Genomic DNA, 18,711 nt, shown 5'->3' on the forward strand with positions numbered 1-18,711 from the left:
TGGGAGGGGGGGGCACCCAAATTTTTTTGGGGGGGGGACCCAAATTTTTTTGGGGGGGGACACCCAATTTTTTTTTGGGGGGGGCACCCAAATTTCTTTTTGGGGGGGGGGCACCCAAATTTTTTTTTGGGGGGGGGGGAGCACCCAAATTTTTTTTCGGGGGGGGGGGGCACCCAATTTTTTTTTTTGGGGGGGCACCCAAATTTTTTGGGGGGGGGGGCACCCAAATTTTTTTGGGGGGGGGGGGCACCCAAATTTTTTTTGGGGTGGGGAGCACCCGAATTTTTTTTTGGGGGGGGGCACCCAAATTTTTTTTTTTGGGGGGGGAGCACCCGAATTTTTTTTGGGGGGGGGGGCACCCAATTTTTTTTTTTTTTGGGGGGGGGGGGGCACCCAAATGGAGGCAGAGACACCCAAATGGGGGGGGGGGGGGCACCATTTTACCCCCCCCTAGCCCCCCCCAAACCCGCTTTTTTCCCCCCCGGCTGCACCCTAAGGGGTCGGGGGGGGCTTTTTGGGGTGCCCCCCCCCAAAAAAATTTTTGTGCCCCCCCCCCACTCACAGCGCTGGGCCAGGCTCTTCTGGTTCTTGGCCGCCTCCCAACGGCCGACTGCGCGGCGGCTTGGGCGGCGTTCAGCGAGCTGGGGGGGGGCACCTAAAAAAAAGGGGGGGGTCACGGGGGGGGGGCAGACCCCCCCGGACCCCCCCCCAATTGGAATTATCCCCCCCCCCCGGTTTTATTTTTGGGGGGGGGGGGGTGTTTTACCTGGTAGGGCTGGGGGTTGGGCTGGGGGGGGGCGGGGGGCAGCGGGGGGGGGGGCGGCGGCGGCGGCGGCGGGGGGGGGGCAGCTGGGGGGGGGGGGCGGCGGCTGCTTGGGGGGGGAGGGCGCTGGGGCCAGAGGCGCTGCCTGTAGGGGGGGGGGGGCACAGAAAATTGGGGGTTAATAGGGGGTTTTGTAGGGTTTTTGGGCCCCCCCCCCACGTCCCCAATTGCCCCAGCCCCCCCCCCAAAACCCCACCCCAAGCCCCCCCCCCCCGCCCCCCATTATGCCCCCCCCCCGGGGGCAGCAGAACCCCGAGACCCCCCCCCCCCGAAACCCCGATGACCCCCCCGTAACCCAAACACCCCAATTGCCCCCCTATGACCCCAAAACCCCCCCCCAATGACCCCAAAGCCCCCCCAAATGACCCCAAATCCCCCCCTCCATGACCCCAAAGCCCCCCCATAACCCCCCAGCACCCCCCCAGGACCCCAAAATCCCCCAAATGACCCCAAATCCCCTCCGTAAAACCCCAAAGCCCCCCCATAACCCCCCAACACTCCCCCAATGACCCCAAAACCCCCCTCAATGACCCCAAATCCCCCCCAAATGACCCCAAATCCCCCCAAAATGACCCCAAACCCCCCCAAAATGACCCCAAATTCCCCCAAAATGACCCCAATTCCCCTCCAATGACCCCAAATCCCCCCCAATGACCCCCTGACACCCTCAATATGATTCCAAATTCCCCCCCAGTGACCCCAAATCCTCTCCATAAAACCCCAAATCCCCCCCATACGACCCCAAATCCCCCCCATAAACCCCCAATACCCCCCAAAATGACCCAAAATCCCCCGAATTGCCCCCAAAACGTACCGGGCAGGGCGATTCCTCGCAGCAGCACCATGTGCCGGGGGTCACCCCAATGACCCCCAATGCCCCCTGTATGACCCCCAATGACCCCAATACCCCCCAGTATGACCCCAAATCCCCCAATATGACCCCAAATCCCCCCAAATGACCCAAAATCCCCCGAATTTCCCCCAAAACTCACCGGCAGGGCGATGCCTCGCAGCAGCACCATGTGCCGGGGGTCACCCCAGTGCCCCCCATTAACCCCCTGTATCCCCCTGTATGACCCCAATACCTCCCTGTACGACCCCCAATGACCCCATAACCAAACCATATCCCCCAAAATGCCCCAAAATCCCCCGAATTTCCCCCAAAACTCACCGGGCAGGGCGATTCCTCGCAGCAGCACCATGTGCCGGGGGTCACCCCAATACCCCCTGCATCACCCCATTACCCCCCTGTATGACCCCAATACCTCCCCTAATGACCCCAACACCCCCCTGCATGACCCCAAATCCCCCAAAATGACCCAAAATCCCCCGAATTTCCCCCAAAACTCACCAGGCAGGGCGATTCCTCTGAGCAGCACCATGTGCCGGGGGTCACCCCAACACCCCCTGTATGACCCCCAATGACCCCAATACCCCCTGCATCGCCCCAATACCCCCCTGTATGACCCCCAATGACCCCATAACCAAACCATATCCCCCCAAATGCCCCAAAATCCCCTGAATTTCCCCCAAAACGTACCGGGCAGGGCGATTCCTCTGAGCAGCACCATGTGCCGGGGGTCACCCCAACACCCCCTGTATGACCCCATTACCCCCCTGTATGACCCCTAGTGACCCCATAACCTCCCAATATGACCCCAAATCCCCCCAAAATGCCCCAAAATCCCCCGAATTTCCCCCAAAACGTACCGGGCAGGGCGATTCCTCGCAGCAGCACCATGTGCCGGGGGTCACCCCAACACCCCCTGTATGACCCCTAATGACCCCAATACCCCCTGCATCGCCCCAATACCCCCCTGTATGACCTCCAATAACCCCATAACCAAACCATATCCCCCCAAATGCCCCAAAATCCCCCGAATTTCCCCCAAAACGTACCGGGCAGGGCGATGCCTCGCAGCAGCACCATGTGCCGGGGGTCACCCCAATACCCCCTGCATCACCCCATTACCCCCCTGTATGACCCCTAGTGACCCCATAACCCCCCAATATGACCCCCAAATCCCCTGAAATGCCCCAAAATCCCCCGAATTTCCCCCAAAACTCACCGGGCAGGGCGATTCCTCCGAGCAGCACCATGTGCCGGGGGTCACCCCAACACCCCCTGTATGACCCCATTACCCCCCTGTATGACCCCTAGTGACCCCATAACCTCCCAATATGACCCCAAATTCCCCAAAATGCCCCAAAATCCCCCGAATTTCCCCCAAAACTCACCGGGCAGGGCGATGCCTCGCAGCAGCACCATGTGCCGGGGGTCACCCCAACACCCCCTGTATGACCCCTAATGACCCCAATACCCCCCCCAATACCCCCTGCATCGCCCCAATACCCCCCTGTATGACCCCCAATGACCCCATAACCAAACCATATCCCCCCAAAATGCCCCAAAATCCCCCGAGTTTCCCCAAAACTCACCGGGCAGGGCGATTCCTCGCAGCAGCACCATGTGCCGGGGGTCACCCCAATGCCCCCTGTATGACCCCCAATGACCCCATAACCCCCCAATACCTCCACCAATGACCCCATAACCAAACCATATCCCCCAAAATGCCCCCAAATCCCCCGAATTTCCCCCAAAACTCACCGGGCAGGGCGATGCCTCGCAGCAGCACCATGTGCCGGGGGGTCACCCCAACACCCCCTGCATCACCCCATTACCCCCCTGTATGACCCCAATACCTCCCCTAATAACCCCATAACCCCCCAATATGACCCCAAATCCCCCAAAATGCCCCAAAATCCCCCAAATTTCCCCCAAAACGTACCGGGCAGGGCGATTCCTCTGAGCAGCACCATGTGCCGGGGGTCACCCTAATGCCCCCCATTAACCCCCTGTATCCCCCTGTATGACCCCAATATCCCCCTGTATGACCCCCAATGACCCCAAATCCCCCCAAAATGCCCCAAAATCCCCCGAATTTCCCCCAAAACGTACCGGGCAGGGCGATTCCTCTGAGCAGCACCATGTGCCGGGGGTCACCCCAACACCCCCTGTATGACCCCATTACCCCCCTGTATGACCCCTAGTGACCCCATTACCTCCCAATATGACCCCAAATCCCCCCAAATCCCCCCAAAATGCCCCAAAATCCCCCGAATTTCCCCCAAAACGTACCGGGCAAGGCGATGCCTCTGAGCAGCACCATGTGCCGGGGGTCACCCCAATGACCCCCATTAACCCCCTGTATCCCCCTGTATGACCCCAATATCCCCCTGTATGACCCCCAATGACCCCAAATCCCCCCAAAATGACCCAAAATCCCCCGAATTTCCCCCAAAACTCACCGGGCAGGGCGATGCCTCGCAGCAGCACCATGTGCCGGGGGTCACCCCAATGCCCCCAGTATCCCCCTGTATCCCCCTGTATGACCCCCAATGACCCCATAACCTCCCAATATGACCCCAAATTCCCCCAAATCCCCCCAAAATGCCCCAAAATCCCCCAAATTTCCCCCAAAACTCACCGGGCAGGGCGATTCCTCGCAGCAGCACCATGTGCCGGGGGTCACCCCAATGCCCCCCAATGCCCCCTGTATGACCCCCAATAACCCCAATACCTCCCTGTATGACCCCATAACCCCCCAATATGACCCCAAATCCCCCCAAAATGCCCCAAAATCCCCCGAATTTCCCCCAAAACTCACCGGGCAGGGCGATTCCTCTGAGCAGCACCATGTGCCGCGGGTCACCCCAACACCCCCTGCATCACCCCATTACCCCCCTGTATGACCCCAATACCTCCCCTAATAACCCCATAACCCCCCAATATGACCCCAAATCCCCCCAAAATGACCCAAAATCCCCCGAATTTCCCCCAAAACTCACCGGGCAGGGCGATGCCTCGCAGCAGCACCATGTGCCGGGGGTCACCCTAATGCCCCCCATTAACCCCCTGTATCCCCCTGTATGACCCCAATATCCCCCTGTATGACCCCCAATGACCCCAAATCCCCCCAAAATGACCCAAAATCCCCCGAATTTCCCCCAAAACTGACCGGGCAGGGCGATTCCTCTGAGCAGCACCATGTGCCGGGGGTCACCCCAACACCCCCAGTATCCCCCTGTATGACTCCCAATGACCCCATAACCTCCCAATATGACCCCAAATCTCCCCAAATCCCCCCAAAATGCCCCAAAATCCCCCAAATTTCCCCCAAAACTCACCGGGCAGGGCGATGCCTCACAGCAGCACCATGTGCCGGGGGTCACCCCAGTGCCCCCCATTAACCCCCTGTATCCCCCTGTATGACCCCAATATCCCCCTGTATGACCCCCAATGACCCCAAATCCCCCCAAAATGCCCCAAAATCCCCCGAATTTCCCCCAAAACTGACCGGGCAGGGCGATTCCTCGCAGCAGCACCATGTGCCGGGGGTCACCCCAACACCCCCAGTATCCCCCTGTATGACTCCCAATGACCCCATAACCTCCCAATATGACCCCAAATCTCCCCAAATCCCCCCAAAATGCCCCAAAATCCCCCAAATTTCCCCCAAAACTCACCGGGCAGGGCGATGCCTCACAGCAGCACCATGTGCCGGGGGTCACCCCAGTGCCCCCCATTAACCCCCTGTATCCCCCTGTATGACCCCAATATCCCCCTGTATGACCCCCAATGACCCCAAATCCCCCCAAAATGCCCCAAAATCCCCCGAATTTCCCCCAAAACTCACCGGGCAGGGCGATGCCTCTGAGCAGCACCATGTGCCGGGGGTCACCCCAATACCCCCTGTATGACCCCCAATGACCCCAATACCCCCCTGTGTGACCCCATTAAGCCCCTGTATGACCCCCAGTGACCCCAAATCCCCCCAAAATGACCCAAAATCCCCCGAATTTCCCCCAAAACTGACCGGGCAGCGCGATTCCTCGCAGCAGCACCATGTGCCGGGGGTCACCCCAACACCCCCTGTATGACCCCTAATAACCCCCCATACCCCCCTGCATGACTCCCAATGACCCCATAACCTCCCAATATGACCCCAAATCCCCCCAAATTCCCCGAAATGCCCCAAAATCCCCCAAATTTCCCCCAAAACTCACCGGGCAGGGCAATTCCTCTGAGCAGCACCATGTGCTGGGGGTCACCCCAGTGCCCCCCAGTGCCCCCTCTATGACCCCCAATGACCCCAATACCCCCCAGTATGACCCCAAATCCCCCAATATGACCCCAAATCCCCCCAAAATGACCCAAAATCCCCCGAATTTCCCCCAAAACTCACCGGGCAGGGCGATTCCTCGCAGCAGCACCATGTGCCGGGGGTCCTGGCCGCACTCCTTGGGCTGCGGCTCCACGGCCCCCGCGGGCGGCGCCTTCTCGCACAGCGCCCGCAGCGCCGGCAGCTTGCGGGGAGCCACCACCGAGAAGTGGATCCCCCGCTGGGGGGGGGGGCGTCAGGACCCCAAAAGGGACCCCAAATTACAGGGACCCCCCCCCAGGAGGGACCCCAATAACAGGGAGCCCCCCCCGGGTGAGGGATCCCAATATTTGGGAGTCCCATGTTGAAAATCCCAATGTTACGGACCCAAATCCTAAAAACCCCAAATAGGGACCCCAATATTAAGGATTCCCAAATTAGGGACCCCCCCCCAAATTAGGGAACCCCCCCCAAATTAAAGACCCCCCCCCCCAAGTGAGGAACCCCAATATTGGGGACCCCCACATCAAAAATCCCAATGTTTGGTACCCAAATCCTAAAAACCCCAAATAGGGACCCCAAACTAATGACCCCCACCTTAATGACCCCCCCCAAAAGGGACCCCAAATTACAGGGACCCCCCCCCAGGAGGGACCCCAATAACAGGGAGCCCCCCCGGGCGAGGGATCCCGATATTTGGGACCCCCACATCAAAAATCCCGATGTTTTAGACCCAAATCCTAAACACCCCAAATAGGGACCCCAATATTAAGGACCCCCAAATTAGGGACCCCCCCCCCCAAATTAGGGACCTCCCCAAATTAGGGAACCCCCCCCAAATTAAAGACCCCCCCCCCCAAGTGAGGAACCCCAATATTTGGGACCCCCCCCATGCTAAAAATCCAGTGTTACAGACCCAAACCCTAAAAACCCCAAATTAGGGGAACCCCCCCCCAATTTTTTGGCCCCCCCCCAATTTTTTGGACCCCCCCCCAAGTTTTTTTGCCCCCCCCCCCCCCCGATTTGCCCCCCCCCTCCCAGTGCTGCACCCCACCCCTCCCCCTCCCACCCCAATCACCCCAATTTTTTCGCACTCCCCCCAATTTTTTGCCCCCCCCCCCAATTTTTTGGACCCCCCCCAATTTTTTGGACCCCCCCCTTTTATTTTAGACCCCTCCCCAATTTTCTGGACCCCCCCCAATTTTTTTTGCCCCCCCCTCCCAGTTCTGCACCCCACCCCTCCCCCTCCCACCCCAATCACCCCAATTTTTTCGCACTCCCCCCAATTTTTTGGCCCCCCCCTAATTTTTTAGGACCCCCCCCCCAATTTTCTGGACCCCCCCCATTATTTTTTTTGCCCCCCCCCGTCTCAGTGCGGCACCAATTTCTCAGTTCTGCACCCCATCCCTCCCCCTCCCCATCCTCCCACCCCAATTTTTTGGACCCCCCCCCAATTTTCTGGACCCCCCCCCACATTTTTTGCCCCCCCCGCCCTGATTTGGGCCCCCCCCTCCCCGATTTGCCCCCCCACTCCCAGTGCTGCACCCCATCCCTCCCCCTCCCCATCCTCCCACCCCAATCTTTTGGACTTTCTCCAAATTTTTTGGACCCCCCCCGCCCCAATTTGGGCCCCCCCCTCCCCAATGCCCCAGCCTCCCAGTTCTGCACCCCATCCCTCCCCCTCCCCATCCTCCCACCCCAATCTTTTGGATCTCCTCCAAATTTTTTGCCCCCCCCCCAATTTTTTGGACCCCCCCCCACATTTTTTGCCCCCCCCCGCCCCAATTTGGGCCCCCACCTCCCCGATACACTGCAATATCCTCCCAGTGCTGCACCCCATCCCTCCCCCTCCCCATCCTCCCCCCCCAATCTTTTGGATCTCCTCCAAATTTTTTAGTCCCCCCCCAAGTTTTCAGACCCCCCCCAGTTTTTTGGACCCCCCCCCACATTTTTTGCCCCCCCCCGCCCCAATTTGGGCCCCCCCCTCCCCGATTTGCCCCCCCCCTCCCAGTTCTGCACCCCACCCCTCCCCCTCCCACCCCAATCACCCCAATTTTTTCACACTCCCCCCAATTTTTTGGACCCCCCCCAATTTTTTGGACCCCCCCCACATTTTTTGCCCCCCCCCGCCCTGATTTGGGCCCCCCCCTCCCCGATTTGCCCCCCCCCTCCCAGTTCTGCACCCCATCCCTCCCCCTCCCAACCCTTCCACCCCGTTTTTTTTCACCCTCCCCCAACTTTTTGGACCCCCCCCAATTTTTCGGACCCCCCCCCACCTTTTCTGCCCCCCCCCTCCCCAATTTGGGCCCCCACCTCCCCAATGCGCTGCACCAGTGTCTTAATGCTGCACCCCATCCCTTCCCCTCCCCATCCTCCCACCCCAATCTTTTGGATCTCCTCCAAATTTTTTGCCCCCCCCCCAATTTTTTGGACCCCCCCCCACATTTTTTGCCCCCCCCCGCCCTGATTTGGGCCCCCACCTCCCCGATTTCCCCCCCCCTTCCCCAATGCCCCAGCCTCCCAGTTCTGCACCCCATCCCTCCCCCTCCCAACCCTTTCACCCCAATCTCCCCAATTTTTTTCGCACTCCCCCCAATTTTTTGGACCCCCCCCAATTTTTCGGAACCCCCCCCACCTTTTCTGCCCCCCCCCGCCCCAATTTGGGCCCCCACCTCCCCGATGCGCTGCACCAGGCTCTCGATGCTGCACCCCATCCCTCCCCCTCCCAACCCTTCCACCCCAATCTTTTGGACTTTCTCCAAATTTTTTGGACCCCCCCCAATTTTTAGGACCCCCCCCCTTTTATTTTAGACCTCTCCCCAATTTTCTGGACCCCCCCCAATTTTTTTTGCCCCCCCCTCCCAGTTCTGCACCCCATCCCTTCCCCTCCCTATCCTCCCACCCCAATCTTTTGGATCTCCTCCAAATTTTTTGCCCCCCCCCCCGATTTTTCGGACCCCCCCCCACCTTTTCTGCCCCCCCCCGCCCCAATTTGGGCCCCCACCTCCCCGATGCGCTGCACCAGGCTCTCGGTGCTGCACCCCGAGTAGGTCGTGCTCTCCACGGCGGGCAGCAGGTAGGGGGGCGAGTTGCAGATGAGGACGCACACCTTGTGGGTCTGCCCGCTGCGGGGGGGGCACAGAGGTTATTTTAGGGTCGGGGGGGGCTCGGGGTAAAAAATTTTAAAACTCCCTTACATTTGCTCCCGCATCTTCTTGAAGTCGTCGAAGAGCTGCAGGGCGGTGCTGAGCCCCTCGGCGATCAGGCTGCAGCTCTCGCCGCCCCCCCCCACGAATCTGTCATGGGGGGGGCACGAAAAGGGGTTAGGGACCCCCCCGGCACCCCTAAAATAATTGGGGGGGGCAAACAGCCCCCCCTGAGCCTGTAAAAGCCCCGTTGGTGCAGCCCAGAGCCCCCTTTTGGGGGTTTTCCCAGCCCCCCCCCCCCCCCCCCCAGTGACCACTTAGGGACCCCCGGTGCCCCCCCACCCCAAAATATTCCCTATGGGGGATCCTCAGGGTGCCCCCCAACCCCAAAACCGCCCCCATAGGGGTCCCCAGGGTGCCCCCCCACCCCAAAACAACCCCTATAGGGATCCTCAAGGTGCCCCCCCAAACCAAAACGACCCCATAGGGGACCCCCAGGGTGCCCCCCCACCCCAAATCACCCCCAAAAGCACTCCCCAGGACCCCCCCCACCCCAAAACGACCCCGAAGTTGCCCCCACCCCCCCCCATTTTGTGCCCCCACCCCCCCATTTTGTGCCCCCAACCCCCCAAAGTTGCCCCCACCCCCCCCAAATTGCCCCCCACCCCCCTTTTTGTCCCCCCACCCCCTCAAGCTGCCCCCCATCCCCCCATGCGGCATCCCCAGGGTGCCCCCACCCCCCCCAAATTACCCCCACCCCCCTCTTTTGTGCCCCCACCCCCTCATGAGGCATCCCCAGGGTGCCCCCACCCCAAAACCCCCCCCAAAAATGCTCCCCAAGGCTCCCCCCACCCCAAAACCGCCCCTGTAGGGCACCCTGAGGTGCCCCCCACCCCAAAACCACCCCCATAGCCCCCCCCAAAGTGCCCCCACCCCCCCATTTTGTGCCCCCCACCCCCTCATGAGGCATCCCCAGGGTGCCCCCACCCCAAAACCCCCCCCAAAAGCACTCCCCAAGGCTCCCCCCACCCCAAAACCACCCCCATAGCCCCCCCCCAAAGTGCCCCCACCCCCTTTTTGTGCCCCCACCCCCCCCCAGGGTGCCCCCCACCCCCTCATGAGGCATCCCCGAGGCTCCCCCCACCCCAAAACTCCCCCCATATGGGACCCCCAAGGCTCCCCCCACCCCAAAACCTCCCCGTAGGGCACCCTGAGACGCCCCCCACCCCAAAACCACCCCCATAGCCCCCCTCAAAGTACCCCCCTCCCCCCATGCGGCATCCCCAGGGTGCCCCCACCCCCCCCAAATTGCCCCCCCCCCCATTTTACGCCCCCCCCCTCACTGGATGCCGTCCAGCCAGGTGAGGAACTCGTGGGCGCTGCTGGTGGGGGCCTGGCACTGGACGTAGGACTCGGGGGCGCAGTCCACGGTGTTGAAGACCACCAGGCTGTACTGCGTGCCGCCGAACTGCGCGCCATAGCAACCGCGCCCGTCACCATAGCAACCGCGCACTCCGCCGTAGCAACCGCGCACGGCGACTCCGTAACCATGGCAACTACGCGCGGCTCGCCAGCGACGCGTCCCTCGTCGCCATGGAGACGGCCGCTGTTAGCGTAAGCCCCTCCCCGCCGGGGGGGGCGGCGCCGTCGCTATGGCGACGCGGCCCGCCCGGCTGGTTTGAAGGCCACGTGATCGCGTTGCTGGGGCAACGGGGGCGGGGCTACGCGGGGAAGGTGGTGGGTGCCGCCCACCCCTCTCCAGCGCGCGGTTGCTGTGGTAACAGGCCACGCCCCCCCCTGCGTTGCCTTGGTAACGGCCACGCCCAGATCACCGTTGCCCTGGTAACGGCCCCGCCCGGCTCGGCATTGCCCTGGTAACGGCCACGCCCCCTCCTGCGTTGCCCTGGTAACGCCCCCGCCCACTCCCGCGGTGCCCTGGTAATGGCCACGCCCCCTCCCGCGTTGCCATGGTAACGGCCCCGCCCCTCTCCTCGTTGTCCCGGTAACGGCCCCGCCCCCTCCCGGCTCAGCCCCGCCCCCCGCCCCCCCCCCCAAAGCCCTCCCCGGACCCCCACTCACGTCGCCCCCAAAATCGGTCTCGGCCGGCGGGCCCCCATTGAAGTACCTGCGGGGATTTTGGGGGGATTTAGGGGGATTTGGGGGAAATTGGGGGGGATTTGGGGGAGTTTGGGGGGATTTGGGGGAATTGGGGGGGATTTGAGGGGTTTGGGGGGGATTTGGGGGGATTTGGGGGAATTGGGGGGGATTTGGGGGAGTTTGGGGGTTTTAGGAGGAGTTTGGAGAGAGTTTTGGGGGGGTTTAAGGTGATTTGAGGGGGTCCAGGGGATTGGGGGGGGGATTTAGAAGGGATCGGGGGGGGTCAGGGTGTTGGGGGACGTTTTAGGGGGGCTTTGGAGGGATTTGGGGGAGGTGCAGGGGGTCTGGGGGGGCTTGGGGTGATTTGGGGGGGTTGTGGGGGGATTTGGGGGAGATTTTGAGGGGATCTGAAGGGATTTGGGGGAGTTGGGGGGTACTTGGGGGTGATTTGAGGGGAATTGGGAGGATTTGAGGGGATCTGAGAGTGATTTGGAAGGATTTGGGGGGGCTGGGGCATGTTTGGGGGGGATTTGAGGGGAATAAGGGCTATTTTGAGGGGCTTTGGGGTATTTGGGGCTATTTTGAGAGGATTTGAGAAGATTTGGGGCTATTTTGAAGGGATCTGGGGTAATGTGGGGCTATTTTGAGGAGTCCTGGGGTAATTTGGGGCTATTTTGAGGGGATTTAGGGCTATTTTGAGGGGATTTGAGGAGATTTGGGGCTATTTTGAGGGGATTTGGGGTAATTTGGGGCTATTTTGAGGGGACTTGGGGTAACTTGGGGCTATTTTGAGGGGCTTTGGGGCTATTTTGACAGGATTTAGGGCTATTTTGAAGGGATTTGGGGTAATTTGGGGCTATTTAGAGGGGATTTGGGGTAATTTGGGGCTATTTTGAGGGGACTTGGGGTAATTTGGGGCTATTTTGAGGGGCTTTGGGGCTATTTTGAGGGGATTTGAGGGGCTTTGGGGCTATTTTGAGGGAATTTGGGGCTATTTAGAGGGGATATGGGGTAATTTGGGGCTATTTGGAGGGGATTTTGGGGTAATTTGGGGTGCGTGGGGGCACTCACTCGATGGCGGGCAGCAGGTAGTGCTTGCGCAGCGCCTCGAAGTAGGGCCCGAGGTTGGCGGTGCCCTCGATGACGAACACGACGTCGGCCACCATGGCGCCGGGGGGGGGCGGCGCGGCCGGCTCGGGGCCCGGCACCACCATGGCCCCCCCGGCAAGGGGGAGGGGCCTGCGGGCAGGGGGCGTGGTCAGCGCGCGGGAAGCCCCTCCCCCACTCCCCCCCGAGGCCCCCCCCCCCTTTTTACCCCTCCCCCCCCCCTCCGGCCCGCACCGCTCCGGCCGCCGCCGCTGCTTCGCCGCTGCCCCGGAAGCGGAAGGGAGCCGCGGCGGAAGCGGAAGGGAGCGGGGAGGCCACGCCCCACTTCCGGCCCCGCCGGTCGCCTTGGCAACGGGGCGCGCTTCCGGTCGGCTCCGCGCGGCGGCGGCGGGAAAGTGAGCGGGGAGGGGAGGGGGAGCGGGGGGCGGGGCCTCGGGGAGGGGCGGGGCTTAAAGGGAGGGGTGGGGCTTTGAGGGAGGGGGCGGGGCCTGAGGGAGAGGAGGGCGCGATGGGGGAGGGGGAGGGGAGGGAGGGGGTGAGGACGGGGGCGGGGCTTGGACAGGGGGCGGGGTTATGAGGAGGGGGCGTGGTTAAGGAAGGGGGCGTGGTTAGGTAGGCCTGGGCTTGAAGGGGGCGGGGCCTCAGGGTAGGGAGAGGGAGGGGCTGCAGTGGGGGGGTGGGGGCGTGGTCATGGGGAGGGGCGGGGCTTGGGCGGAGGTACCGGGACTAGGGGCGTGGCCTCGAGAGTGGGTGTGGCTTGTGCTTGAGGGGGCGTGGTCTATGGGTTAGGGGCGGGGCTTGTGGGGTGATCTGGGTGGGGGTGGGACTTGGTTGGGTGGTGCGGGGAGGGGGGGTGGGCGGGGCTTAAAGGGTGGGGGGGCCAGGGGAGAGGCAGGGGGTGGGAAAGGGGGCGGGGCCTCAACGGGGCGTGGCCTAAGAGAGGGCGGGGCCTAATTGAAGGCCATGGGGTGGGGCCAGGGAAAGGGGGCGTGGCTTGGGTTTGAAGAGGCGGAGCTTAATGCGTTGCGTGGTTTGATGGGGAGGGGCTTAAAGGATGTGGGCGTGGTCTGAGGGAGTCAGGCAATAAAGAGGCGGGGCTTATGGAACGAGGGGGCGGGGCTTAACCGCATGAGGGCGTGGCTTAGGGACCAAAGGGGTGGGGCTTAACCAAACCTGGATGTCTCCTAGGCACAGTGGGCGTGTCCTTGCCGGAAGGGGGCGTGTCCTCCGCAAAAGGGGCGTGTCCTCGGCTGAAGGGGGCGTGTCCTGACCAAAAGGGGCGTGTCCTGGTCAGAAGGGGGCGTGTCCATGTCGGGGGGCGGGGCCGTGTCCCTGCTGTGCCTGGCGGCGGGCTCGGGGCTGCCGCTCTTCTGCCGCCCGCCCCGCCCCCAGGTGGGAGGCCCCGCCCCTTTTCTCCCTTTGACCCCGCCCCCTTTGTGATAAGCCCCGCCCCCTGACCCGCTGGCCACGCCCCCCAGGTGCCGTTCCCGGTGGCGGGGGCCCTGCACGCGGCGCTGCTCTACGGCCACGCGGCCGGGGCGGGGCTGCGGGGGGCGGCCACAGACGGCGCCCACGTGGCCTGGAGGGGCTTCCACAGGTGGGCGGGGCCTGGAGGGGGCGGGGCCTGGAGGGGGAGGGGCCTGGAGGGGGAGGGGTTTAAAGGGGGAGGGGCTTGAAGGGGTGGGGATTGAAGGGGGAAGGGGGTATGGGGGGATAAGGGGGGTGGGAGGGGGCTAAATGGGCGGGGTTTAAAGGGGGAGAGGGCGTGGCTTAAGGGGGTGTGGTGCAAGGGGGCGGGGCTAAAGGGGGGCTTAAAGGGGCGGGGTTTGAAGGGGTGGGGGCTAAAGGGGGCGGGGCTTAAAGCAGGAGGATGTGGGGCAAAAGGGCAGGGCTTAAGGGGGTGTGGCTTAAAGGGGAGGGGCTTAAAGGGGAGGGTATTGAGGGGTGGAGGGGCGGGGCTTAAAGGGGCGGGGTTTGGGTGGGGTCAAACTTGGGCGTGGCTTAAATGTTGTGGGGCTACTTGTGGGCGGGGCTTAAATGGGTGGGGCTAAAGGCAGGTTGGGGTTAAAGGGGAGGGGCGTAAGGGGGGAGGGGCCAGGGGCGGGGCTAAATGGGCGAGGGGAGGGGCCAGGGGCGGGGCTAAATGGGCGAGGGGAGGGGCTTGTGGGGTTGGGTGAGGCTAGAGGGGGCGGGGCTATGGGGTTGGGGCAGGGTTATGGGGTGGGGGCGTGGCCATTGTGGGGGCGTGGTCATGGTGGGGGCGTGTCCCCAGCTGGCCCCGCCCCCAGCGTGACGCTGATCGCGCTGAGCTCCGAGCCCGGGGCCTCCGAGAGCCGCCTGGGGCAGCTGCTGGAGAGAGCGTACGGAACCATGGTGAGCACCAGTACGGACCAGTACAGACCAGTACAGACCAGTAGGGACCAGTACAAACCAGTAGGGATCAGTACGGACCTGCAAGGACCAGTATCAACCAGTACAAACCGATAAGAAACAGCATAAACCAGTATAAAGCAGTAAAAACTAATATGAGACAGAGAGAACCAGTATAAACCCAACCAGTATAAACCAGTTTAAACCAGTATGGACTGGTATAAAGCAGTAGGGACCAGTACAGGCCAGCAGGGAGCAGTAATAACCAGTACAAACCATTAAGAACCAGCATAAACCAGTATAAAGCAGCAAAAGCTAATGTAAGACAGCAAGAACCAGTATAAACCAAACCAGTATAAACCAGTACAGACCAGTATGGGGTGGTATAAAGCCATAGGAACCAGTACTGACCAGTACAAACCAGTAAGAACCAGCACAAACCAGTATAAAGTACTAAAATTTAATGTAAGACAGAGAGAAACAGCACAAACCAAACCAGTAGGAACCAGTATAAACCAGTACAGACCAGTATGAGGTGGTACAGGACAATAGGGACCAGTACAGCCCACTGCAAACCAGTACAAACCAACAGAGACCAGTATGAAGCAGTTACAACTGCTACACACCATACCAGTATGAACCAGTATAAACCATTAAGAACCAGTATAAACCAGTACAAGTTAGTAAGATCCTGTATAAACCAGTAAGAACCAGTACAGACCAGTATGACCCAGGGCACCCCCCCAAATGGCCACCACAGGCTGCTGCTCCCAGTATAGCCCAGTGCTCCCAGTACAGCCCAGTCCCTCCCAGTTACCCCCCTCCAGTCCCCTCCAGTCCCTCCCAGTGCCCCCAGTTTGTGATCCCCATCCCTCCCAGTGCCCCCAGTCCCCATTCCCAGTCCCCCCTCACCCCCTCCCAGTCCCTCCCAGTCCCTCCCAGTTCCCCCCAGCTCCCTCCCAGTCCCCCTAGTGCTCCCAGTCCCCCTTCCCAGTGCTCCCAGTTGCCCTCCCAGTGCCCCCCCCCGCAGGTGCTGGTGCTGGGACTGGACGAACTGGTGCCAGTGCGCAACCCCGAGCGGCTCAAGAGGGAGCTGAGGGTACTGGGGGGAGCTGGGAGGGACTGGGAGGGACTGGGAGGGCACTGGGGGAACTGGGAGGGTACTGGGGGGGTACTGGGAGGGTACTGGGGGGTACTGGGAGGGACTGGGAGGGTATTGGGGGGTACTGGGAGGGCACTGGGAGGGACTGGGAGGGGACTGGGGGGGACTGGGAGGGACTGGGAGGGTATGGGAGGGCACTGGGGGAACTGGGAGGGTATTGGGGGGGTATTGGGGAGACTGGGAGGGTATTGGGGGGGGACTGGGGGAACTGGGAGGGTATTGGGGGGGTACTGGGAGGGTACTGGGGACACTGGGAGAGTATTGGGGGGTTACTGGGAGGGACTGGGAGGGCACTGGGGGAACTGGGAGGGTATTGGGAGGGTATTGGGGGAACTGGGAGGGTATTGGGGGGGTAGTGGGAGGGACTGGGAGGGCACTGGGGGCACTGGGAGGGTATTGGGGGGGCACTGGGAGGGCACTGGGGGAACTGGGAGGGTATTGGGGGGGGACTGGGAGGGGACTGGGAGCACTGGGGCGCTCTGCTCTGTCCCTGGGGGTTCCTATGGGGTCCCTATGGGGTCTGGGGGTCCCTGGGGGTCCTTATGGGGTCTATGGGGTCTGGGGGTGTCTATGGGGTCTGGGGGTCTCTGTGGGGTCTGGGGGTCCCTATAGGGTCCCTATGGGGTTTGGGGGTCCCCATGGGATCTATGGGGTCTCTATAGGGTCTGGGGGTCCCTATGGGGTCTGTGGGGTCCTATGGGGTTTATGGGGTCCGTATGGGGTCTTTATGGGGTCTGGGGGTCCCTGGGGGCCCTTATGGGATCTATAGGGTCTCTATGGGATCTGGGGGTCCCTATGGGGTCTGTGGGGTCCCTATGGGGTCTGGGGGTCCCCATGGGATCTATGGGGTCTCTCTAGGGTCTGGGGGTCCCTATGGGGTCTGTGGGGTCTCTATGGGGTCTATGGGGTCTCTACGGGATCTTTATGGGGTCTGGGGGTGTCTATGGGGTCTGGGGGTCCTTATAGGGTCCTTATGGGATCTGTGGGTCTCTATGGGGTCTGGGGGTCTCTGTGGGGTCTGGGGGTCCCTATGGGGTCTATGGGGTCTCTATGGGGTCTGGGGGTCCCTGTGAGCCCTTATTGGGTCTGGGGGTCCCTATAGGGTCCTTATGGGGTCAATGGGGTCTCTCTGGGGTCTATGGGGTCCCTATGGGGTCTTTGGGGTCTGGGGGTCCCTATAGGGTCCCTCTGGGGTCTATGGGGTCCCTATGGGGTTTGGGGGTCCCTGGGGGTCCCCGTGGAGTCCCTGTGGGGTCTGTGGGGTCCCCATGTGTGTCCCCCCCCCCCCCAGCGCTGTTTCCCCCTCCTGGACTCGCTGCTGGTCCCCGCTGACAGCCTGGGGGGGGGGCGCCTGCCCCGGCCCCCCCCGGGACCCCCCCAGCACGAGCTGCAGGTGGGGGGGGCAAAAAGGGGGGGGGGGCACGGGGGGGGGCCAAAAATTGGGGGGGGGGTCTTGGGGGGGGTCCCAATAAATTGGGGGGGTCCTGGGGGGGTTCCCATCATTGGGGGGGGGTCCCAATGATTTTGGGGGGGGGGTCTCAGAGATGGGGGGGGTCCCAGGGGGGGTGTGGGGGGCTCCCAATGAATTTTGGGGGGGGTCTCCGAGGGGTCTGGGGGGGTTCCCAATGATTTTGGGGGGGGGGTCCCAATGATTTGGGGGGGGTCTGGGGGGGTCTCAGAGGGGTCCCAACAAAAGGGGGGGGTCCCAATGATTTGGGGGGGGTCTCGGGGGGGTCCCAACACAAGGGGGGGGTCCCAATGATTTGGGGGGGGTCTGGGGGGGTCTCGGGGGGGGTCCCAATGATTGGGGGGGGTCCCGGGGGGGTCTGGGGGGGGGTCCCAATAATTTGGGGGGGGTCTCTGGGGGGGGTCCCAATCATTTTGGGGGGGGGGTCCCAACACAAGGGGGGGGGGTCCCAATGATTTTTGGGGGGGGGTCTCAGAATTGGGGGGGGTCCCGGGGGGGGTCTCAGAAATGGGGGGGGTCCCGGGGGGGTCTGGGGGGGGTCCCAAAGATTCGGGGGGGTCTCTGGGGGGGTCCCAACGCCCCCCCCCCCCCCAGGAGCGCCTGCAGGGCTTTGCGCTGTGGGGGGGCTCGGGGCCGTGCTGCCTGCACGGGGGGGGGCCGGGTGCTGCTGGCGACCCCCCCGTGGCGGGCGCTGCCCCCCCCCGACGCCGCCCTCCTGGGGGGGCTCCTGGACGGCGCCCCCCCCCGCCACCGCCCGCGACCTGCCCCTCTTCCTGCCCCACGGCAGCCCCACGGTAGGAGCCCCCCCCCCCATAATTGCCCCCCCAGCCCCATAAGAGCCCCCCCCACCCCATAAGAGCCCCCCCCAGCCCCATAAGTGCCCCCCCACCCCCCAATTCCCCCCCATTACCCCCCAATCCCCCCCAATCCTCCCTAATTACCCTCCCACCTCCTAATTACCCTTAATTGCCCCCTAATTACCCCCCAATCCCCCCCAATTCCCCCTAATTACCCCCAATTCCCCCTAATTACCCTCCCACCTCCTAATTATCTCCTAATTACCCCCCAAGTACCCCCTAATTACCCCTAATCCCCCCCCAATTCCCCCCCCAGCCCCCCAACTCCCCCCAATTACCCTTAATTACCCCTAATTTCCCCCCCAGCCCCCCAATCCCCCCCCAATTCCCCCCTAATTCCCCCCAATCCCCCCTAATTTCCCCTAATTACCCTCCCACCTCCTAATTACCCCTAATTACCCCCCAATTACCCCCAATTACTCCCTAATCCCACCTAATTACTCCTAATTCCCCCCCAACTCCCCCCAATCCCCCCCAGTTCCCCCTAATTACCCCTAATTCCTCCCCCAATTACCCCCA

At 62.5% G+C, this 18,711-nt stretch overlaps 2 protein-coding genes across 2 annotated transcripts; one reads left to right on the forward strand and one right to left on the reverse strand.

The window, feature by feature from the left end:
• Positions 1-562: 562 nt before the first annotated feature.
• On the reverse strand, positions 563-12,594 carry MED25 (mediator complex subunit 25). The gene is made up of 9 exons (XM_084540613.1): positions 12,570-12,594; positions 12,300-12,467; positions 11,211-11,256; positions 10,475-10,599; positions 9,183-9,281; positions 8,990-9,110; positions 6,070-6,226; positions 767-908; positions 563-655 (listed from the first exon to the last, which is right to left on the reverse strand). Exons 2-9 carry the CDS (start codon positions 12,440-12,442, stop codon positions 634-636), a joined length of 855 nt encoding a protein of 284 aa, XP_084396739.1. The 5' UTR covers positions 12,443-12,467; positions 12,570-12,594; the 3' UTR covers positions 563-633.
• Positions 12,595-12,624: 30 nt separating this feature from the next.
• FUZ (fuzzy planar cell polarity protein) lies at positions 12,625-18,129 on the forward strand (the record flags this gene model as incomplete). Its single annotated transcript, XM_084540612.1, is given in 9 exon segments — positions 12,625-12,730; positions 13,572-13,727; positions 13,814-13,932; positions 14,624-14,738; positions 15,736-15,804; positions 17,159-17,260; positions 17,930-17,985; positions 17,987-18,073; positions 18,075-18,129. Coding segments are annotated over 8 exon segments (687 nt in total), but the record flags the coding sequence as incomplete, so codon positions are not given.
• Between the last annotated feature and the right edge of the window lie 582 nt (positions 18,130-18,711).

The sequence above is a fragment of the Aythya ferina genome (assembly GCF_964211825.1).
Source record: "Aythya ferina genome assembly, contig: HAP1_SCAFFOLD_1314, whole genome shotgun sequence".
Classification (NCBI taxonomy): Eukaryota; Metazoa; Chordata; class Aves; order Anseriformes; family Anatidae; genus Aythya; species Aythya ferina.